Consider the following 25,048-nt stretch of genomic DNA (forward strand, 5'->3'; position numbering starts at 1 on the left):
TGGGGTCTGATGGACGTCAGACATTCATTCAGATCTCAGGCTGCAGGCATTGAATGACCCCACCATAGAACCTGAGAATCGGTCCATAGTAGAGACTTTCCCAGACTACTGCCGCCAGTCCACCCATCACAGAACATTGACTTGAATGGGAATACCTGTTCTAGTAATTCTATAACTCCAACCATCCAGCACACAGCCCAATAAAAGGGGAAATTATCTTCTTTGATCCGCTCTGCTCTCCCAGGGTCAGCAAAAGGGGAAAATGTGTTTTACAACCTTAATTGCATAACCTTTTGTTTTGAAAGGAAAGAGGCCATTTTAAAGCAAAGCAATTGAATCCTCCATATCCTCCTAATGGGAAGTGGAAGCCCTTAATAACCCTTTACACTCATGGGAATTGGCCTATATGGATAGGGCTAAATTGAACTGTTTGTAATAGAATAAATATGAAAAGCAGATGCATAACCATGGTAGCAATTGAAAGGGAACAGTTTGGAGATTATGGGAAAGTTATTAATCCAAAGGTGAGAACACAACAGTTCACCTGACACAAGACTGAATCCAAACATTACACTGTTGATTTAATGTGCATTTTACATTTACTGAACTTTTTGCTACATTTGTTGATAACGAAATCTGAAAATACTCTGGATACATTCAGTAGCATGATAAGAGTATTCCTGGAAAAATGAGGGTAGGTGAAACATAAGACAAACATTTCTTACAAGGGTTTGAGTGAGAGGACTAACTGGTGTCTCCAAGTGGACACACACCTCTACAAAGGGTCTTCAACTATAAGGTGTTTTTTTAATGCTCTCCTAGTTGTGCCATTGATGAACTAAAGCAAACACACTTGTAGTTGTTTTGTTTGGAACACAACCCTGCACCTTCACCATCACACAATTGGGGCTCTATTTTAACAAACCTAATGCAGTGTTAAATCTAAGGGCTCTATTTTAACAAACCCAACACAATGGTAAATCTAAGCGCTCTATTTTAACAAACCTAACACAATGGTAAATCTAAGGGCTCTATTTTAACCAACCTAACACAATGGTAAATCTAAGGGCTCTATTTTAACCAACCTAACACAATGGTAAATCTAAGCGCTCTATTTTAACAAACTTAACACAATGGTAAATCTAAGGGCTCTATTTTAACCAACCTAACACAATGGTAAATCTAAGGGCTCTATTTTAACCAACCTAACACAATGGTAAATCTAAGGGCTCTATTTTAACAAACCCAACACAATGGTAAATCTAAGGGCTCTATTTTAACCAACCTAACACAATGGTAAATCTAAGCGCTCTATTTTAACAAACCTAACACAATGGTAAATCTAAGGGCTCTATTTTAACCAACCTAACACAATGGTAAATCTAAGGGCTCTATTTTAACCAACCTAACACAATGGTAAATCTAAGCGCAGGCGGTAGCGCTATAGGTTCAGGGATGTGTCAGTAATATTTGAACTATTTTCACTATCACAATTATCGGTGTTCTTGCTGGCGTTGGTGCGGAAGGGCTGGATTTTGATGAAAAAACAAGTTGTGGGTGTGTCAAGTCTTGGCCCCTCACTGGCCAATCAGAATGTAGGCCTATCTTTGCTAAATACATTAACTTGAATCCATTTGCAGTCCACATTTGTTCTAAGTAAATTGCATGGCTTCAATAGCATTCATACTGATATTTGGCCTAGGCCTACCTGAAATTCCAAATCAAATCAAATTGTATTGGTCACGTACACTTATTTAGCAGATGTTATTGCGGGTATAGTGAAATGCTTGTGTTTCTAGCTCCAACAGTGCAGTAGTATCTAACAATACACACAAATCTAAAAGTAAAAGAATGCAATTAAGAAATATATAAATATTAGATCGAGAAATGTCGGAGTGGCTATGACTAAAATACAGTAGGATAGAATACAGTATATACATATGAGATGAGTAACGCAGTATGTAAACATTATTTAAACGTTATTAAAGTGACTAGCATTCCATTATTAAAGTGGCCAGTGATTCCAAGTCTATGTATATGGGACAGCAGCCTCTAAGGTGCAGGGTTGAGTAACCGGGTGGAAGCCGGCCAGTGATGGCTATTTAAGTCTGATGGCCTTGAGATGTTGTTTTTCAGTCTCTCTGCCCCAGCTTTGATGTACCTGAAATTGCAAACTAACGTGCTTTAATAACAGCCTTTACTTTTCAATCAATCAAATATATTTACATCAGCAGATGTTACAAAGTGCTATATAGAAACCCAGCCTAAAACCCCAAACAGCAAGCAATGCAGATGTAGAAGCATGGTGGCTAGGAAAAAACTCCTTTGAAAGGCATGAACCTATGAAGAATCCTAGAGAGATACAAGGCTCTGAGGGGTTGCCAGTCCTCTTCTGGCTGTGCCGGGTGGAGATTATAACAGAACATGGCCAAGATGTTCAAACGTTCATAGATGGACCAGCAGGTTCAAATAATAATAATAATAATCACAGTGGTTGTAGAGGGTGCAACAGGTCAGCACCTCAGGAGTAAAAGTCAGTTGGCTTTTCATAGCCGATCATTCAGAGTCAGCAGGTGCGGTAGAGAGAGAGAGTCGAAACAGCACGTCCGGTGAACAGGTAAGGGTTCCATAGCCGCAGGCAGGACAGTTGAAACTGGAGCAGCAGCACGACCAGGTGGACTGGGGACAGCAAGGAGTCATCATGCCAGGTAGTCCTGAGGCATGGTCTGTGGTCAGAGAGGGAGGGAGGGAGGGAGAGAGACCCTAGCCCCCCCACAAACTATTGCATCATAACTACTGGAGGCTGAGACAGGAGGGGTCGAGAGCCACTGTGGCCCCGTCCGTCGATACCCCCCCGGACAGGGCCAACCAGGCAGGATATAACCCCACCTACTTTGCCAAAGCACAGTCCCAACACCACTAGAGGGATATCTTCAACCACCAACTTACTCCTCTGAGACAAGGCAGAGTATAGCCCACAAAGATCTCCCCCACGGCACGAACCCGAGGGGGGCGCCGACCCGGACAGGAAGTTTACGTCAGTGACGCACCCCTCCTAGGGACGGCATGGAAGAGCACCAGTAAGCCAGTGACTCAGCCCCCGTAATAGAGTTCGAGGCAGAGAATCCCAGTGGAGAGAGGGGAACTGGCCAGGCAGAAACAGCAAGGGCGGTTTGTCGCTCCAGTGCCTTTCCATTCACCTTCACACCCCCGGGTCAGACTACACTCAATCATAGGACCTACTGAAGAAATGTTGTTTCCGCAATTAAAACAGTCCGTTACAAATCGTAATCTCGGTTAGGTGGGCATCATTTGAGCTTGTTTTATTGCCAACATGACTAGCTAAGTTATAAAATACAATATTACAGTGTTAGGCTTTCCCAGTGCAATTCAGGGAAACAGATCATAATTTTGGTGTGCATAGAAAGGAGTCATGATTGCATTCAGGTGCTTGTGCAGCAGCGAATTTTCTTCACAATAAACAAACAAAGGCTCATTCTGTTCAGAACAACCCAGGGTATAACGCCATGTCATCTTGTAACTGTACATCAAACATAGTGATCATAAACATTGACTCTGTATATTACATGAAGTGCACATTTTGTATGACATCAAAGTTGTATTTATTAAAATCCTCAACGTTTCATCTTTCAAAATACATAGAGTCCTCTTAATGTACAGCATTTCCCTCACTCAGACAACAAACTCAGACAACAAAACATTTGCAAAAGTTGCTCAATTAGAGGGAGGGATGAGGTCATCTTCTTGCCACTCGAGGTGCTGAAGTTAAGAACAGCTGTCAGTCAAAACCCATACAGAGCTGTGAAGCCCAGACCCTGAGCTCTGACCGGCTGTCAGTCAAAACCCATACAGAGCTGTGAAGCCCAGACCCTGAGCTCTGACCGGCTGTCAGTCAAAACCCACACAGAGCTGTGAAGCCCAGACCCTCTGACATCATGCATCGCATTTTACTGTTCACCCTAAACAAATGTAGGTGTTTATCGGTGCCCAAATCTGCCATTTTCAACCAGTATACGGGTACGAGTGTAAAGGGTTAAGATAGAGGCAGATAGATGGAAGGTGGCCGGCTGACCCGGCGATGTGTAGGGAGGCTTGGGAGTGGAGGTCAGGGGATTCCACGACTCCTTTCCTCTGGGTTCTGGGGCCCCACTCCAATGCCAGACAATGAGCCCGCAAATCAAATCAAATTTTATTTGTGACATGCGCCGAATACAACAGGTGTTACCTTACAATGAAATGTTTACTTACAAGCCCTTAACCAACAATGCAGTTGTAGAAGTAGAGTTAATAAAATATTTACTAAAGTTAAAAAAAAATGTAGTCAATCAAAAAGTAACAAGAAATATACACAGGGGAACTAGGGTTCCACTGTGTTGACTCAGGTGTCCCTTTCTGAGAACTGTAAAAGTATTGTTTCTTTCTCCGGAGCTGGCCATGTACACACACACACATGGGCGCACATACACACAGGCGCTTACGCAACATGCGCACACATACACTACATGACCAAAAGTATGTGGACACCTATGGAGTTGGTCCCCCCTTTGCTGCTGTAACAGTATCCCCTCTTCTGGGAAGGCTTTCCACTAGATGTTGGAACATTGCTGCGGGGACTTGCTTCCATTTACTCACGAGCATTAGTGAGGTCGGGCACTGATATTGGGCGATTAGGCCTGGCTCGCAGTCGGCGTTCCAATTCATCCCAAAGGTGTTCGATGGGGTTGAGGTGAGGGCTCTGCAGGCTGGTCAAGTTCTTCCACACCGATCTTGACAAACCATTTCTGTATGGACCTCGCTTTATGCGTGGGCCTTCCCCAAACTGTTGCCACAAAGTTAGAAGCACAGAAACAGCCCCAGAACATTATTCATTCTCCACCAAACTTTACAATTGCCACTGTGCATTGGGGCAGGTAGCATTCGCCTGGCATCCGCCAAACCCAAATTAGTCCATCGGATTGCCAAATGGTGAAGTGTGCTTCATCGCTCCAGAGAACGCGTTTCCACTCCTCCAGAGTCAAATGGCGGCGAGCTTGGCATTGCGCATGGTGGTCTTAGGCTTGTGTGCGTCTGCACGACCATGGAAACCCATTTCATGAAGCTCCCGAAAACAAGTTCTTGTGCTGATGTTTCTTCCAGAGGCAGTTTGGAACTCGGTGGTAAGTGTTTACGCTCTTCAGCGCTCGGCAGTCCCATTCTGTGAGCTTGTGGCTGAGCCGGCTGAGCCGTTGTTGCTCCTAGACATTTCCACTTCACAATAACAGCACTTACAGTTGACCAGGGCAGCTCTATCATGGCAGAAATTTGACGAACTGACTTATTGGAAAGGTGGCATCCTGTGACGGTGCCACCTTGAAAGTCACTGAGCTCTTCAGTATGGCCATTCTACTGCCAATGTTTGTCTATGGAGATTGCATGGCTGTGTACTCGATTTTATACACCTGTCAGCAACGGGTGTGACTGAAAAAGCCACATCCACTAATTTGAAGGGTTATCCATCTACTTTTCTATATAGTGTACATGGTTTTGTTTCCATCTTGAGAGCCTGCCTTACCCATTCTCTCTCACACACACACACACACACACACACACACACACACAGTGCTAAAACATTCGTCAGGGGGCGGTGGCTGGCTGCTCACACTAAGCTCAGACTGTCTGTGTGAGAACCTTTAGTCTTAGCAGTCCATAAGTTCAGTCCTGGTCACAGGACCCACATAGTTCTCCCCTCTAACCGACTCAGACAGCAGGTACCGGGGGACAGGAAGGTGGCCTGACTCTGGGACTCCACACTGCAGTAGTGAAACACTGAAACAGGGAGGACATGCATTAAATTCTACTCTCCTTTTGCATGGGACTTATTTTATTGACCCTCCTCACAACCGTATCACTTCCAGTTCTCCCAGCCTGAAAAAGCCTCAATTTAGATACTATTTCCAGCGGAGGAGCCAAGCGTATGAAATATGGACGCATAAAAATGCTGTGCGGCAGCTGCAGGGAGTTAACCGGTAGACTGAGAGGGAGAGACGTTTGATATCCGTTCTCCTCCCCTCCATACGGGGGTGGTGGTGGGGCGAGGACATGTCCAAGGGAACCGTTTCCATCCATGAACTGTAGAGATGTTTCCCCCTCCATATATTGCTAATTCAGCATGCACAATAAGCTGACTAGGAGGGCTCCTCTCATGCATGGGTACATGGGATTTATCCAGGGGACTTCATTGGGAAATATATGGGTGTGTTTAGGGTTTGTACTTTACAGGAGACTGTGTCTTCTTTAATGTTTCTACACTGATCCCTTCCTACTAAAACAGTTGCAAACAGAGTCATGACTTCTGTCAATCTCAGTGCCACTGTAGACACTGTGTGCACAATTATTAGGCAAGTTGTATGTTTGAGGATTAATGTTATTATTGAACAACTGCAGCGCTCTCAGTCAATCCAAAATGTTAATAAACCTCAAACCTGAATATTTAAGAAAGTAAAAGTGAGGTTTTGGCTTTCTTTGGAGAATATCTATGTGTGCACAATTATTGGGTAACTATTACTGTGCAGAATTATTATGCAACTAAATGAAAAACGAAAAGTTCCCCATCTCACTTGTTTATTTTCATCTGTTAAAGTGAGAATAATAATCAAACAACTCAAAATGTATAAATAAAAATGTCTGACATTTCAACAACAACAAAAAATCAGTGACCAATATAGCCACCCTTCTTTTCAATAACAGTCATAAGCCTTCCATCCATGGAGTCTGTCAGTTTCTTGATCTGTTGACCAACTTTTTGTGCAGCAGCAACCACAGCCTCCCAGACACTGGTCAGAGAGGTGTACTGTTTTCCTTCACCGTAAATCCTCCGTTTAACAAGGGACCATAAGTTCTCAATAGGGTTTAGGTCAGGTGAGGAAGGGGGCCATGTCATTATTCTTTCATCTTTAAGGCCTTTACCTGCTAGCCACGCAGTGGAGTACTTGGATGCGATGGAGCGTAGTCCTGCATAAAAATCACGGTCTTATTGAAAGATGCAGACTTTTTCCTCTACCACTGCTTGAAGAAAGGGTCTTCTAAAAACTGGCAGTAGGTTTGGGAGTTGAGTTTGAGTCCATCTTCAACCCGAAATGGTCCAACTAGCTCATCTTTAATAATACCACCCCATACCAGTAGCCCACCTCCACCTTGCTGGCGTCTGAGTCGAAGTGGAGCTCCGTGCCCGTTACTGATCCAGCCACGGGCCCATCCATCTGGTCCGTCAAGAGTCAATCTCATCTCATCAGTCCATAAAACCTTTGAAAAATCTGTCTTCAGATATTTCTTGGCCCAGTTTTGACGTTTCAACTTGTGTCTTGTTCAGTGGTGGTCGGGTTTCAGCCTTCCTTACCTTGGCCATGTCTCTGAGCACTGAACACCTTGTACTTCTGGGCACTCCAGGTAGGTTGCAGTTCTGGCAATGACAGCACTGGAGGATAACGGGTTCCTGGTAGCTTCACGTTTGATTCTTCTCAAATCTTTGGCAGTTAATTTGCGTCTTTTTTTCTCAACACGGTTCTTGCGACCCTGTTGACTATTTGAAACAAAACGTTTGATGGTTCTTTGATCAAGCCCCAATATCTTAGCAATTTCAAGAGTGCTGCATTCCTCTGAAATACTTTTTACAGTTTTTGACTTTTCAGAGTCAGTTAAATCTCTTTTTTGGCCCATTTTGCCTGAGGAAAAGAAGCTGCCTAATAATTATACACACCTTGATATAGGGTGTTGATCTCCTTAGGCCACACCCTCCCTCATTACACAAATACACATCACCTGATATGCTTAAATCCAATAAGCATTCCAGTTTATACAGCTTGGAGTTGGGAAATATGCATAATAATGATGATATGGTCAAAATACTGACTTGCCTTATAATTGTGCACACAGTGTATAGAAATCAAAGGGCTTGTGAACCTAGCCCTCTAATGTTACAGAACCAAGCATGTGGTTAAGGGAGCCAGTTACTTTAGGGTGAATGCTAAACTAAAATAGAGGGACTTAAAAGACAGTGTTAAACATTAGACATTACCAACGGCAGTTCTTCTTGCTTTGTAGATGAAACCGCCCCCCAGAGGTTTTGAAGAACCCCCCCCCAAAACCCCTGGTGAGAGAACAGTGATAACAGATGTAAAGCTGGACCCCTCCCATCTGCCTTCAGTTATTTGCTGATATAAATCAGTACCAGTACTCCTGACCATGTTATTGGGGATTTTGTCTGAACCTGCTTGGTTGTTTCTCTCTCTCTCTCTCTCTCTCTCTCTCTCTCTCTCTCTCTCTCTCTCTCTCTCTCTCTCTCTCTCTCTCTCTCTCTCTCTCTCTCACTCTCACTCTCACTCTCACTCTCACACTCACACTCACACTCACTCACGTGTTTAGCCTAGCTCGGTCTTGTGTGTGTAACAACCAAGCAAGTTCAGACAAAATCCCCAATAACATGGTCAGGAGTACCGGTACTGATTTATATCAGCATTGTGGTAAAGCTGTTAAATGTCATACATACAGCACAGTAGGTGTTTCTTTATGTGGATATTATTGTTCCAGGAAAGTGATAGGGATGGTAATTGTTGAGATAGTAATAGCAGACGCCTAATGTTGGGGAAGAACTCATGCAGTATAATGAATCAACTAAAACTAATGTGCTTGGATGAGTATGAGCATTCCTACACAGATTGACACACACTGACGCACACACACACACTGACAGACACACACACTTGGCTGTGAGTTGCAGGGTGTGGGTGTGCATGTGTTTGTCTGTGTGTCTGTGTGCGTGTTAGCTGTACAGTGGTTCCTATGGATGAGATCACATCTGGAGGAACGCTCCCCACCACCAGGCCTCTCTATGAATCAGACACCCCAGTCCAGCACAAAACAGACCTGCTCTCCTTTATGTGTCACTGAGACGCAGAGTACTGTACTAACAAGGCCAGCCGATATCATTAATAGTTGAGATATTGCATTGACTCCCGACAGCTATGTCCTTGTAATGAACAGAATGTAGACAAGAAGTCCCACTATCTGTTGTACTGTGACACAGTGTGGGATACTGTCGTTCTCACCTCTGTTTGGAATGGGTTGCTATAGCTATGTCTTTATCTCTGTGCCATACAAAACTGCTGAGAATAAAGTAAACTACAATGTAGTCACAATTGACAACAGTGTTGGTGTTTATACTATCAACTTGTACAATATGTTGTACATGCTGTACTATGGTGATGTGGAGACGAATGTTAAGTTCTCCATCATCAAAGGGCCAGACTTGGAGACAGGAGATGTTCACTTAAACTCCCCTCCACCCCCCATAGTGAGTATTACAATATTACTGTTATAGCATTTGGTTTAGTAGTTCCTCTGGGATTTTCGGTTGCAATGACATCAAAGCCTGAATCTTATCTGACATTGTGTGTTTTGGCCCTGATCACGGGTCCTTAACAGGAATTGGATATGAAAAGGGCTATGCCTTGAAGTTGAAATGAGGCCTGTCTGAGGATAAGACAGCGGAACATTTTTGGTTTAGTAAATTGGTTTAGTACATTCCTGGCCTACCTGGAATATCCAGGGCTGAGTCTGACACGGCAGAGAGTTTGAGAGACCCGCTTTAAAACAAACATGTTGGGGGAGAAGTGGGCATATCTGCTGTTGAACCCGCAAAGTATGAGCCTAATGGTTTAGGCGGAGAGCTCAGGTAGCTTTTATGTGGTGAAATCATTGACAAGGAAGTCCACCGGTGCTTGGAGAAATAGTAAAACTTAATGATGAGTTAAAACGTCCAGAGTGGGGCCTCCCGAGTGGCGCAATGGTCTAAGGCACTGCCTCGCAGTGCTAGCTGTGCCACTAGAGGTTCTGGGTTTGAGTCCAGGCTCTATCGCCCATGGAGACCCATGGGGCGGCGCACAATTGGCCCAGCGTCGTCCGGGGTAGGGGAGGGTTTGGCCGGCAGGGATGTCCCTGTCCCATCGCTCACTAGCGACTCCTGTGGCGGGCCGGGCACAGTGCACGCTGACACAGTCACCAGGTGTACGGTGTTTCCTCCGACACATTGGTGCGGCTGGCTTCCGGGTTAAGTGGGCATTGTGTCAAGAAGCAGTGCGGCTTGGTTGGGTTGTGTTTCGGAGGTCGAACGGCTCTCGACCTTCGCCTCTCCCAAGTCCGTACGGGAGTTGCAGCGATGAGACACGACTCTAACTACCAATTGGATACCAAGAAATTGGGGAGAAAAATGGGTAAAAAAAATACATACAAAAAATTTCCAGAGGGATGTACTGTGTCCCTTTGCCTGTTAATCACAGGTCCTCCAAAGTCCACCCTGAAAGAGAGCAGGATGCCTACAGTACAGTATGCCTGGCTAATGGCTATACTACTCACACCAACACTGCAACCTACCCAGTGGTGTAAAGTACATTATATATACAAAGGTATGTGGACACCACTTCAAATTAGTGGATTCGGCTATTTCAGCCATACCCGTTGCTGACAAGTGTATAAAATTGAGCACACAGCCATGCAATCTCCATAAAAAAACATTGGGAGTAGAATGGCCTTACTGAAGAGCTCAGTGACTTTCAACGTGGCACCGTCATAAAATGCCACCTTTCCAACAAGTCAGTTCATCAAATTTCTGCCATGTTAGAGCTGCCCCGGTCAACTAAACGTTCTGTTATTGTGAAGTGGAAACATCAAGGAGCAACAACTGCTCAGCTGCGAAGTGGTAGGCCACACAAGCTCACAGAACGGGACCACCGAGTACTGAAACGCGTAGCGCATAGAAATCATCTGTCCTCGGTTGCAACACTCACTACCGAGTTCCAAACTGCCTCTGGAAGTAATGTCAGCACAAGAACTGTTCATTGGGAGCTTCATGAAATGGGTTTCCATGGCCGAGCAGCCGCACACAAGCCTAAGACCACCATGCTCAATTCAACATCTAGTGGAAAGCCTTCCCGGAAGAGTGGAGGCTGTTATAGCCTGAATGCCTATACATTTGGAATGAGATGTTCAATGAGCATCCACATACTTTTGGTCATGTATGTAGTGTACTTAAGTAGTACTTTAAAGTATTGTTACTTAAGTTGTTGTTTGGGGTATCTGTACTTTACTTGACTATTTATATTTTTGACTACTTTTACTTTGACTAATATGTACTTTTTACTCCCATACATTTTCTCTGAAACCCAAAAGTACATTTTGAATGCTCAGGCAGGATAGCAATAGTCCAATTCACGTACCTACCAATAGAACATGTTGTCATCCCAAGTGCCTCTGATCTGGCAGATGCACTAAACACAAATGTGTAAATTATGTCTGTGTGTTGGAGTGTGCCCTTGTCTGTTTAACATAAGGAATTTGATTTATAGCATTTACTTTAACTTTTAACTTTTACTCAAGTATGACAATTGAGTACCTTTTCCACCACTGTACAGTACTTAAGGACATTTAAAACTAGATACTTTTAGACTTTTACTCAAGTAGTATTTTACTCGGTGACTTTCACTTTTCTATTAAGGTATCTTTACTTTTACTCATGTATGAGGACTTTCTCCACCACTGTACCTACCATACTGTACAATACCACTAGACTGGATGTTTTTCCATTTAAACTTGGTTCAAACATAATATTAATAATAATATAATTGTTTATAGGGACAGTGGGCTGTGTGAAAACAAGACTAAAGAGTGCTTCCCTCCACAGGAGAGTTGTTCTCCTGTAAGTCTGCCAATATTCCCTCCATCCCTCACAGTCCTCCCGCTCTATGGATACCAGGTTTTTCAACAGTCTTTAGGGAGTGTACTGCTGCTCTGCCATCTTCTGAGCAGAGCAATACTTCCAATACACTATGGGGATTGGGGACTGGTGCAAGGATGGGGACAGCCTAATTGGCCCGAATAAAAAAGAATGTCAAATGTGCTGCATAAAAAAAATATTATAACAGCGCATTGCAGGAAATTTGTCTGGGCTAGCCTCGATCACCTCTCCTCCCCACCTCGCCACCCCTCATCCTCTCTACTACACTCTTGATTAAGGTGCATAATTTGACAGATGTTTAATGGAACCAATTTGGAGGGGAACTTAATGTAACAAACAAACGTGCTCCAAACAAGAAATTCTCTTTTATCCAGGCCAGGGAAATTGTGAAATCTAAACATTCCCAGAGAAGAAGAAGTGGCCATATGTTTTACACAGTCTGGTTGTATATCATATTACTGTGTTTCTGGGACGAGGCCGAAACACATGTAGGCATCTGTGTTGGCCAGCTATCTCCTGGGTCCAAACCTAGGTTCTCCTAAAGCGGACATGGATTTCTGTGTGGTAGGGGCACTGGGAGAGAGCCAGGGAGAAACTAGAAGGCCTGATATTAATTCAAATCAGAGATGGGATCAGTCTGAGCTCTTGCCCCGAAGACGTCATTCAGCGAATAACGGACTGAATGCAGTCATTAGCTTGTTATAAATTACAGATGGAACTTTTGAAACTCCTGCTTAATAAACAGTCCAACCTGTCCTCTGTTTGGTAGGTGCCCAGCCTGGGCCATGGTTTGGTTTCGCTTGCTGGAATGATAATTCAGTTCTCATGGAAGTTCTTTTTTTTAATTGTATTATTATTATTATTATATAAACTAACGGTCAAAGGTTTTAGAACACCTACTCATTCAAGGGTTTTTCTTCATTTTTACAATTTTTTACATTGTAGAATAATAGTGAAGACATCAAAACTATGAAATGACACACAATCATGTAGTAACCAAAAAAGTGTTTAACAAATCAAAATATATTTTATATTTGAGATTCTTCAAAATAGCCACCCTTTGCCTTGATGACAGTTTTGCACAATCTTGGCATTCTCTCAACCAGCTTCACCTGGAATGCTTTTCCAACAGTCTTGAAGGAGTTCTCGCATATGCTGAGCACTTACATTTACATTTAAGTCATTTAGCAGACGCTCTTATCCAAAGCGACTTACAAATTGGTGCATTCACCTTATGATATCCAGTGCAACAACCACTTGTTGGCTGCTTTTCCGTCACTCTGTGGTCAGACTCATCCCTAACCACATCAATTTGGTTGAGGTTTTGGGGGATTATGGAGGCTAGGTCATCTGATGCAGCACTCCATCACTCTCCTTCTTGGTCAAATAGCCCTTACACAGCCTGGAGATGTGTTTGGTCATTGTCCTGTTAAAAAAAAAAAAAACATGAGTGTCCCACTAAGTCCAAATCAGATGGGATGGCGTATCACTGCAGAATGCTGTGGTAGCCATGCTGATTAATTGTGCCTTGAATTCTAAATAAATCACAGACAGTGTCACCAGAAAAGCAACCCCACACCATAACACCACCTCCTCCATGCTTTACGGTGGTAAATACACATGCATAGATTATCCGTTCACCCACAATGCGTCTCACAAATACACAGCGGTTGGAACCAAAAAATCTCCAATTTGGACTCCAGAGCAAAGGATAAATATCCAGTGGTCTTTTGTCCATTGCTCGTATCTCTTGGCCAAGCAAGTCTATTCTTCTTATTGGTGTCCTTTAGTAGTGGTTTCTTTGCAGCAATTCGACCATGAAGGCCTGATTCACACAATCTCCTCTGAACAGTTGGTGTTGAGATTTGTCTGTTACTTGAACTCTGTGAAGCATTTATTTGGGCTGCAATTTCTGAGGCTGGTAACTTGAATGAACTTATCCTCTGCAGCAGAGGTAACTATGGGTCTTCCATTCCTGTGGCGGTCCTCATGAGATCCAGTTTCATCATAGATGGTTTTTGCGACTGCACTTGAAGAAGCTTTCAAAGTTCTTGAAATGTTCCGTATTGACTGACCTTCATGTCTTAAAGTATTGATGGACTGTCCTTTCTCTTTGGTTATTTGAGTGGTTCTTGCCATAATATGGGCTTCTGTATACCCCCCTACCTTGTCACAACACAAGTGATTGGCTCAAAGGCATTAAGAAGGAAATTCCACAAATTAATTTTTAAGAAGGCACACCTGTTAATTGAAATGCATTTCAGGTGACCACCTCATGTAGCTGGTTGAGAGAATGCCAAGAGTGTGCAAAACTGTCAGCAAGGCAAAGAGTGGCTATTTGAAGAATCTCAAATATAAAATATATTTTGATTTGTTTAACACTTTTTTGGTTACTACATGAATCCATGTGTTATTTCATAGTTTTGATGTCTTCACTATTATTCTACAATGTAGAAAATAGTAAAAATTAAGAAAAACGCTCAGCTCAAAACACACCAGAATGATTTTGTTTAAGAGTTCACAGATACAAATCACTAATGGCAAACCATTTGTCTTTGTCTTGGAGAAAGATCAAGAATTTTGAACAGCATGTTTTTTCTATTTCAAACACACCTCTGATGTTTTCAATCAAGATCTCAGCGATCACTGCCTCATTGCCTGCATCCGTAATGGGTCTGCGACCAAACGACCGCCCCTCATCACTATCAAACGCTCCCTAAAACACTTCTGCGAGCAGGCCTTTCTAATCGACCTGGCCGGGGTATCCTGGAAAGACATTGGCCTTATCCCGTCAGTAGATGATGCCTGGCTATTCTTTAAAAGTGCCTTCCTCACCATCTTAAATAAGCATGCCCCACTCAAAAAATGTAGAACTAAGAACAGATATAGTCCTTGGTTTACTCCCTGTCTGCCCTTGACCAGCACAAAAATATCCTGTGGCGTTCTGCATTAGCATCGAATAGCCCCCGTGATATGCAACTTTTCAGGGAAGTTGGGAACAAATATACACAGGCAGTTAGGATAGCTAAGGCTAGCTTTTTCAAACAGAAATTTGCATCCTGTAGTACTAAATCAAAAAAGTTCTGGGACACTGTAAAGTCCATGGAGAATAAGAGCACCTCCTCCCAGCTGCCCACTGCTCTGAGGCTAGGAAACACTGTTACCACCGATAAATCCACTATAATTGAGAATTTCAATAAGAATTTCTCTACGGCTGGCCATGCTTTCCACCTGGCTACCCCTATCCCGGGTCAACTGCCCGGCACCCTCCACAGCAACCGGCCAAAGCCCCCACCATTTCTCCTTCACCCAAATCCAGATAGCTGATGTTCTGAAAGAGCTGCAAAATCTGGACCCATACAAATCAGCCGGGCTAGACAATCTGGACCCTCTCTTTCTAAAATGATCTGCCGAAATTGTTGCAACCCCTATTACTAGCCTGTTCAATCTCTCTTTCGTATTGTATGAGATTCCCAAAGATTGGAAAGCTGCCGCGGTCATCCCCCTCTTCAAAGGGGGTGACACTCTAGACCCAAACTGTTACAGACCTATATCTATCCTACCCTGTCTTTCTAAGGTCTTCGAAAGCCAAGTTAACAAACAGATTACCGACCATTTCGAATCCCACCGTACCTTCTCCGCTATGCAATCTGGTTTCAGAGCTGGTCATGGGTGCACCTCAGCCACGCTCAAGGTCCTAAACGACATCATAACCACCATCGATAAGAGACATTACTGTGCAGCCGTATTCATCGACCTGGCCAAGGCTTTCGATTCTGTCAATCACCACATTCTTATTGGCAGACTCGACTGCCTTGGTTTCTCAAATGATTGCCTCGCCTGGTTTACCAACTACTTCTCTGATAGAGTTCAGTGTGTCAAATCGGAGGGCCGGTTGTCCGGACCTCAGGCAGTCTCTATGGGTGTGCAACAGGGTTCAATTCTCGGGCCGACTCTCTTCTCTGTATACATCAATGATGTTGCTCTTGCTGCTGGTGATTCTCTGATCCACCTCTACGCAGATGACACTATTCTGTATACTTCTGGCCCCTCTTTGGACACTGTGTTAACTAACCTCCAGACGTGCTTCAATGCCATACAACTTTCCTTCCGTGGCCTCCAACTGCTCTTAAACGCAAGTAAAACTAAATGCATGCTATTCAATCGATCACTGCCCGCACCTGCTCGCCCGTCCAGCATCACTACTCTGGACGGCTCTGACTTAGAATACGTGGACAACTACAAATACCTGGGTGTCTGGTTAGACTGTAAACTCTCCTTCCAGACTCACATTAAGCATCTCCAATCCAAAATTAAATCTAGAATCGGCTTCCTATATCGCAACAAAGCAACCTTCACTCATGCTGCCAAACATACCCTCGTAAAACTGACCATCCTACCGATCCTCGACTTCGGTGATGTCATCTATAAAATAGCCTCCAACATTCTACTCACCAAACTGGATGCAGTCTATCCACAGTGCCATCCGTTTTGTCACCAAAGCCCCATACACTACCCACCATTGCGACCTGTACGCTCTCGTTGGTTGGCCCTCGCTTCATACTCGTCGCCAAACCCACTGGCTTCAGGTCATCTATAAGTCTCTGCTAGGTAAAGCCCGGCCTTATCTCAGCTCACTGGTCACCATAGCAGCACCCATCGTAGCACGCGCTCCAGCAGGTATATCTCACTGGTCACCCCCAAGGCCAATTCCTCCTTTGGTCGTCTTTCCTTCCAGTTCTCTGCTGCCAATGACTGTAACGAACTGCAAAAATCTCTGAAGCTGGAGACTCATATCTCCCTCACTTGCTTTAAGCACCAACTGTCAGAGCAGATCACTGCACATGTACATAGCCCATCTGTAAACAGCCCATCTATCTACCTACCTCATCCCCATACTGTATTTATTTATTTATCTTGCTCCTTTGCACCCCAGTGTCTCTATTTGCACATTCATCTTCTGCACATCTACCATTCCAGTGTTTAATTTCTATATTGTAATTACTTTGCCACCATGGCCTATTTATTGCCTTAGCTTACCTCATTTGCACTCACTGTATATAGACTTTTTGTTTTATTTTGTTCTACTGTATTATTGACGGTATGTTTTGTTTATTCCATGTGTAACTCTGTTGTTGTATGTGTCAAATTGCTATGCTTTTTCTTGGCCAGGTCGCAGTTGCAAATGAGAACTTGTTCTCAACTAGCCTACCTGGTTAAATAAAGGTGAAATAAAATGTTAAAGTGTCTATGACTCCCTCATCAGGAGTGAGCCGTGCACGTGTGGGTTTTTAAACCCTGTGTGTGAACCCTGCATGTGAACCCTGCATCAATGACCTGTGCTCTACTGTCTCCACAGGGGGCAGGGGCCACAGTCAGGACCCTCTTTACAAGCTACCATGTGTTGAGTCCTGAAGCACTCCATCAAACAGTTAGGCAATGACCAGTCGGTCGTGTTTGAAACATCCCCTGGCAAAGGCCTCTATGTCCTCTGTGTGTGTCCTGCTGTCACATGCTAGACTAGACTCTTAACAGACAACCAGGCATCTGATACAGGGACACCACCCCATTAAGCCATTTAACTAGCCAGGATCACTTACCCAGGCTCCTCTGTTCTCTAACCAGCCACAGGTGGACCTCTGACAGCACAGGGGCCCAATTTCACCTTTGACCCCGTGAGATATGCCACCAATGACTCCTCTCATACCTGAATGAACAGGTTAAGTATGGCTAAACAGGGTGGTGACGTTGGCCCGGCTATGGCCCCCTTGTTTAAGTTCATTTACAGTTGGGGTTTGCATGGGACGAATGGGGGTTGCAGTCTACAGATGAGATCTGCTCTGCCACGTTCGTTATCTGTTATTCCGCAAAAATGTATTGAATATTTTCTAGGAGGCATGCTGTGAGCTTCCACTCTGCAGGGCCCTGCTGTCACATGAGCTGAGCAAATGTTTTTTATGTAATAATGGGGAGCGATTTGCAGTGGGCCAGCTGTCTGGGCTCTGGATCAGGAGGGGGAGAGATGAGATCAATTTATTTATTTTTATTTAACTAGGCAAGTCAGTTAAGAACAAATTCTTATTTTCAATGACGGCCTAGGAACAGTGGGTTAACTGCCTGTTCAGGGGCAGAACGACAGATTTGTACCTTGCCAGCTCGGGGATTTGAACTTGCAACCTTTCGGTTACTAGTCCAACGCTCTAACCACTAGGCTACCCTGCCGCCCAAATGCAATCAATGCAGAACCATGTCCGATCAGAGAGGCCTGGGGGCTGTGCAGGGGAGGGGGGCCTCCCTCCCTCTCTCCATGACCCTCGTTGAATGTGAAATACTTATGAGCATATCCATCAACTCTTTCTTTCTCTCCCTACCTCCCTCTCTCTCCTCTCCCACAGTGACCGGCACCATGTCTCCAGCTCCATCCCGGTCCCGACAGGAGCCAAGTCTCAGCTCAGTGTCTCGGCTGTGTCCGAAGTGGGCTTCCCCACCCACACCAGCTCTCCAGATCCGGGCTCACTGAGGAAAAGGGCCAGTTCCGAGACAGACAAGCAGAAGTACAAGGCATCCCCTCCTCCCAGCTGCAACACGACCATGGCCATGGACCAGCCCCAGAATGCACCGCCTGAGCCCAACCCCTCCCCCAAGCACTTGTCATCCTCCCTGGACTCTAGCATTGACCTGGCCAAGACTCTGGAGGTTCAGGGACCAGCCCTGGGGGAGGGAGAAGGAGATGTAGAAAGAGAGGTAAAGGAGGTTGTGGAGGAGCAAGAGCAACAGTCCTCCAGCACTACTACAGGAGGCTCAGATTCCCCCACTCCGGCTGGAAGCACCACCAGTGAGCAAGTGGAGGAGGTGGCACCCACCAGCGAGCAGCATGCAGACCATACCATGAACGGCTCAGTAGTGCCAGACGAGGGGCTTGGGGGGCCCGCAACAGGGCTAATGTTGACCATGGCATTAAACCCAGAGATGTGCTGCTCAGTGGAGCAGGCAGAGGAGATTATGGGGACAGAGGCCACAGGCCTGGGTTTAGGGATGGGCCTTGTGGATGGGGACAGGCAGGAGGACTACCCCTGTATCCCCGTGGAGCACGCTGTGGCCGTGGAGTGTGACGAGCAGGTTCTGGGCGAGCTGGATGCCGCCGGCTTCGAGGAGTTCTCCCGCCGCATCTATGCACTAAACGAGAACATGTCCAGCTTCCGCAGGCCACGCAAGAACTCTGAGAAGTGAGGACAGGTGGGACCTTAGGGGTGAGGACAGGAGTCACATGGCACATGAGTCAGGGACATGAACATAGTGCAGGGGGGGGTCCTGTTGGTGTGTTTGTCCCTCTCCCCAAGCAGCAATAGAAAAACAAACATAGGCGCTACATTATCTGGAATGATGACCAATTTGCACTTCTTCTCGAAAAATATTTCTATAATCCTTTAAATGAAATAAAGCGAATGTTTGTGGTTGAAACGCTTCCCGGGCCTTCTTCTTTCAGGGTGCATGGCAGTGTTGTGAGATGGAGAATGTGTGTGTGTGGTAACTACACACATAAAATGCATCCTTCCTTGAAGTAAGCAGTGATCTAACATGAGTGGGTTCATGAAAGCTATAGTGAAGTCCCTACTTGTACCTGTCCAGTCCTGCTAAATCAGTAATGACTTAAAGGGAATGAGGAAGGAAAGGTTAATTAGAACAGAGCCAAAGCCTTCAGCATGGCTGACAGAGGAAATGAGTTACAGCAAAGACCTATCCCACCTCTGACCTGTCACCTATTAGGAAACCGACCAGTCACTAGGCCAGGGCAGCTTAGACCGGTGGCCCAATCAGATACTCTATAACTGTTACACCCTGCACCTCCAGGTCCAACAACCCCACCAGCCATTGGACAGGGCTGCCCTGGCTCTATCTCCAGGGGCCATCACTGTTCTGTTCTGGTTGAGTACGAGAAAAGAAAAGAGAGGAGCGAAGCAGGCAGGCTTGAGCTCATGGCGCATGGCAGGGATACAGTGCAATGTTTCTGTCTTTCTCCTCCGTACCTGCTTTCTCCTTATTTTACTGTTTTAATAAGCGCCATTAATATAAGTATTCATATGAAGTCCAATAATCCAGATATTATTCAATAGACCAAAACATGAATGATGTGTACTGTATGCTGTTGAAATGTTGCACTCAGGCCCTACATATTAATGACACATAATGACCTTTTTACATTTTTGTCCGCTTTCTTTTTCTTTTCCCTGTTGAACTACTTTTTGTTTTCTTGCATTGGTGTCCATTGGCAACTATGTGTGTTATTTATGTCTCTCACTGCATTTGTTTGTTTGTTTGTTTTAAAGGAAATCATGGTTTCTTTTTTCCTCTCATGGGCAGTCAGTCATTCATTGACATTGTCAAGTGTTAACGGTCATCAGCCCTGGGTTCAAATCTTTCAAATACGTACATATAATCTGGATCTAACTGTGGAAAGGACCACAGAGTTCCCTGTAGACAGAAGCTGACATGGACAACTGATTTGCATACTGCCCACCGTATACGACATAGATGGACTCGCAACAAGCCCCCTATAAACATCCCAAAATTTTTTTGGGGGGGAGTATTATGATCAAGTACTGTGGTGGATGACCGTTGAAATGTATTGTATTTAAGATGAGAGATTAAACCATTGTAGGTCATTTCCATTAAATGCTATACAGCATGTGACCTTGTACATATACTTTTGTATGGAGAGTTTTTTGTTATTAAAGACTTACAGTCCAATAGCATGGATGTATGTAGCCCCCTTTACACTGTCGTCTACCTGTGTTTGTTTCAGAGGTGTGCGTGCGTATGCCTTTTATTTAACCTTTATTTATCCAGGTTAGGCTCGTAATCTCTTGTGGACAGATGCACGTAACATAACTGGTATTGTAGCGTCTGTCAACAGAGTAACTTTGTTCTGGTGCGCTGATTTCTTGTCACTGATCCTTTGGACAAATCACAATTTCTCAGGTGTTTGCATCTTTTGAATATTGGAAGGGGAAGGAACATTTGGCCCATAGACTTGCCTGTAACTTGCAAAGAGATGGGGGTGGAGCTACCGCTCTGCCCACAGAACTTAATCGAGCATCTGATGCAGTTCTCAAGATTTTAGTTCTGGGTTTCTGAGATTAGGCTGTGTTTAGAAAGGCAGCTCAAATCTGATCTTTTTTCCCACTAATTGGTCTTTTGACCGATCACATCAGATCTTTTCACGTCAGATATTTTTCAGAGCTGATCTGATTGGTCAAAAGCCCAATTAGTGAGAAAAAAACAGAATTGGGCTGCATGTCTAAATGCAGCTGTTGAAATCAAATCTATTTTGTATGAGATACCAATGCATGTGTGCATGCACATGAGTCAGGGATGGTGTGTTTTTGTATGTATGTTTGAGTGTAAATTAATGAGTGAGGTGTAGTTCTCTCATTAGTTAGAATTCAAGCTGCAAACACTCACTTGTTCTAAACGAAAGACTATTCAATCTGCTTTTCAGTTTATTTAAATCGCCAGATATCCAAGCCTCTATCTTTCATGGAGAGAAATAGGACACCTTTATTAACTGTTGTTCAATGGTTATGTCTGCAGCCAGATGTCTTCAGAATGGTATATAAAGAAGTCAGTGAAGTTGCATTTTGTAAAAGCTTGTAAGGCATGTAGATTAGATTTGTCTTTATTAGGTAACTGTATCATCATAGCTATTGTACCAGATGGCGGTTGGTTGGTTGCAGTTTAGCCAGCAGATCCGACACCTGATGCTTGCTTACAGCTGCACAACAGGGCCGGACAGGCAGTTTGTTTAAATGAAGACACCATGGGGCCAGTGCTAGGTATGGCTCGGAAAACATACCTCAATCCAGAGAGGAGAAATGGTGTTGACTCTGAATTGTCCCATTATCCCAATTGTTAAACCGAGAAGATTGAATGAAAAACTGCCCTTTTTGTCCTTGTGCTAGGTAGCAGAAGCCACAGCATCAATTTATGAATGGCACTAGAACGTGCGTTGAACAACAAAGTATAATCCAAATAAAATTCCAGTGCGGGGAATGGCTTAGAATATGTTAAACTCTCCCAAAACTATGGATGCTTGTCTGAAGTACAGTAATTCATTGGTAATCCATGTCAGTGTTGTGAAGGGTGCAGTAACTAAGGCAATAAACAGCCACACACTAGAACATTGTTGTTGTCTTTCAATAGTTGATTTCTTTGTTGGAGCTCCAAAAACATAACTGGACCCTGTAGCAACATGAGTTTGATGGCACATACTCAAATATACTGACACGTACAGTTTTCTGAAAAAAACGAGCAGTCGATTAATCTTCTCGGTGTAACAGTTGGGATAATGGGACAATTCAGAGTACAACGCCATTTCTTATCTCTGGATTGAGGTACGTTTTCCAAGACATATCTCGCGCCGCCTCCACGGTGTCTTCATTTAAGCAAACGACTTGTCCGACCTTGTAGTGCAGCTGTAAGCAAGCATCAGGTGTTGGATCTGCTGGCTAGTTGCAGCTGTGAGGTGAAGAGATGACCAATGAGCACCTTAAATTCCAACCATTCCAGCCAAACATCCCACGGCATAAAGGAAATCAGTGTATGTCCTATCCATAGCTGACATACATTCATAATGGAGCCATCAAAGTATTTTTAAGAAGGAAAGGAAAATACAATTGTCACGTAAGAACTCAACTGACATTCCTGCACCCCATTAGATGTTTGTGTGGCGGGAGGGGCTTTCAGGTTCAGCGGTCTTGTCCTTAGAAAGCCTTTCATCTCTAATTGAGTTAAATGACAAGGAAATGGCTTGTTGTTTTACCTATCTATTTACTCTTTTCTCATATCTATCTACTATATCTCTATGATTTGGTTAACAATTCAAGACATGACTTCATACTGAAACAGTATATTGTACCTCTACCCCCCTTCCTTCTCTTTATTCTATATTTAGCTTTTAAGAACTTAGTTAAACCTCTTTGTTCCTTTTAAGACACGAGACGACAAAGAGTTCCCTCCATTTTGTACTACCCAATTCATGTCCCTGTCCGATTCTGAGGTTATCCAGCCAGTTGTGTCATGCACTTTTATTCTACTCTACCCTGACAGACCGCATGGCTCTGGCAACTAATATGTCCTCTTGTCATCTTTTAAAGAGTTACATGACTGACATTGTTTTGCAATGAATCTATCCTGCCTGTTTGAGGCCCTTCATTACCACTGTAGGAAATAACCCAAATAACCTGGGTAACCTAATAACACATCTCCAAAGAACTGCATTGGTTTGCTCAAATTGGGTTACACACCACTGGATTCACTTGTTCCATACATCCTGGGAACCATATAGATATGTGAGTATTCAGCTACTACAAATACACTATCCTATCCGGATGTCCTCACTGTGAACTGTTGAACATGTTAAACTGTTTGGAATGTACAGTCGTGGCCAAAGGTTTTGAGAATGACACAAATATTCATTTTCACGAAGTCTGCTGCCTCAGTTTGTATGATGGCAATTTGCATATACTCCAGAATGTTATGAAGAGTGATCAGATGAATTACATTTAATTTCAAAGTCCGTCTTTGCCATGCAAATGAACTGAATCCCCCAAAAACATTTCCACTGCATTTCAGCCCTGCCACAAAATGACCAGCTGACATCAGGACAAGGCTGGAGATCACTCAGTCATGCTGATTGAGTTCAAATAACAGACTGGAAGCTTCAAGAGGAGGGTGGTGCTTGGAATCATTGTTCTTCCTCTGTCAATCATGGTTACCTGCAAGGAAACACGTGCCGTCATCATTGCTTTGCACAAAAAGGGCTTCACAGGCAAGGATATTGCTGCCAGTAAGATTGCACCTAAATCAACCATTTATCGGATCATCAAGAACTTCAAGGAGAGCGGTTCAATTGTTGTGAAGACGGCTTTAAGGCGCCCAAGAAAGTCCAGCAAGCGCCAGGACCGTCTCCTAAAGTTGATTCAGCTGCGGGATCGGGGCACCACCAGTACAGAGCTTGCTCAGGAATGGCAGCAGGCAGGTGTGAGTGCATCTGCACACACAGTGAGACGAAGACTTTTGGAGGATGGCCTGGTGTCAAGAAGGGCAGCAAAGAAGCCACTTCTCTCCAGGAAAAACATCAGGGACAGACTGATATTCTGCAAAAGGTACAGGGATTGGACTGCTGAGGACTGGGGTAAAGTCATTTTCTCTGATGAATCCCCTTTCCGATTGTTTGGGGCATCCGGAAAAAAGCTTGTCCGGAGAAGACAAGGTGAGCGCTACCATCAGTCCTGTGTCATGCCAACAGTAAAGCATCCTGAGACCATTCATGTGTGGGGTTGCTTCTCAGCCAAGGGAATGGGCTCACTCACGATTTTGCCTAAGAACACAGCCATGAATAAAGAATGGTACCAACACATCCTCCGAGAGCAACTTCTCCCAACCATCCAGGAACAGTTTGGTGAAGAACAATGCCTTTTCCAGCATGATGGAGCACCTTGCCATAAGGCAAAAGTGATAACTAAGAGGCTCGGGGAACAAAACATAGATATTTTGGGTCCATGGCCAGAAAACTCCCCAGACCTTAATCCTGTTGAGAACTTCTGGTCAATCCCCAAGAGGCGGGTGGACAAACAAAAACCCACAAATTCTGACAAACTCCAAGCATTGATTATGCAAGAATGGGTTGCCGTCAGGATGTGGCCCAGAAGTTAATTGACAGCATGCCAGGGCGGATTGCAGAGGTCTTGAAAAAGAAGGGTCAACACTGCAAATATTGACTCTTTGCATCAACTTCATGTAATTGTCAATAAAAGTCTTTGCTTGTAATTATACTTCAGTATTCCATAGTAACATCTGACAAAAATATCTGAAGACACTGAAGCAGCAAACTTTGTGAAAATTTATATTTGTGTCATTCTCAAAACTTCTGGCCACAACTGTACAGTGCATTTGGAAAGTAGTCAGACCCCTTGACTTTTTCCACGTTACAGCCTTATTCCAAAATGGATTAAATCGTTTTTTTCCCACATCAATCTACACATAATACCCCATAATGACAAAGCAAAAACAGGTTTAGAAATGTTGGCAAATTTATAACCTGAAATATTACATTTACATACACTTAGGTTGGAGTCATTAAAACTCGTTTTTCAACCACTCCACAAATTTCTTGTTAAACTATAGTTTTGGCAAGTCGGTTAGGATATTTACTTTGTGCATGACAAGTAATTTTTCCAACAATTGTTTACAGACAGATTA

General features: G+C 44.1%; 1 protein-coding gene across 2 annotated transcripts in view; it reads left to right on the forward strand.

Moving 5' to 3' along the window:
- The window catches only part of LOC115154351 (UV radiation resistance-associated gene protein), a 149,800-nt gene extending 129,237 nt beyond the window's left edge, over nt 1–20,563 (forward strand). For both annotated transcript variants that reach the window (XM_029700500.1, XM_029700502.1), the window contains exon 15: nt 18,184–20,563. In XM_029700500.1, the coding sequence (XP_029556360.1) occupies nt 18,184–19,018 (835 nt within the window). In that variant the 3' untranslated portion in view covers nt 19,019–20,563. The remainder of the gene's footprint in view (nt 1–18,183) is intronic.
- Nucleotides 20,564–25,048: the final 4,485 nt, after the last annotated feature.

This window comes from Salmo trutta, chromosome 19 (genome assembly GCF_901001165.1).
Source record: "Salmo trutta chromosome 19, fSalTru1.1, whole genome shotgun sequence".
Taxonomy (NCBI): Eukaryota; Metazoa; Chordata; class Actinopteri; order Salmoniformes; family Salmonidae; genus Salmo; species Salmo trutta.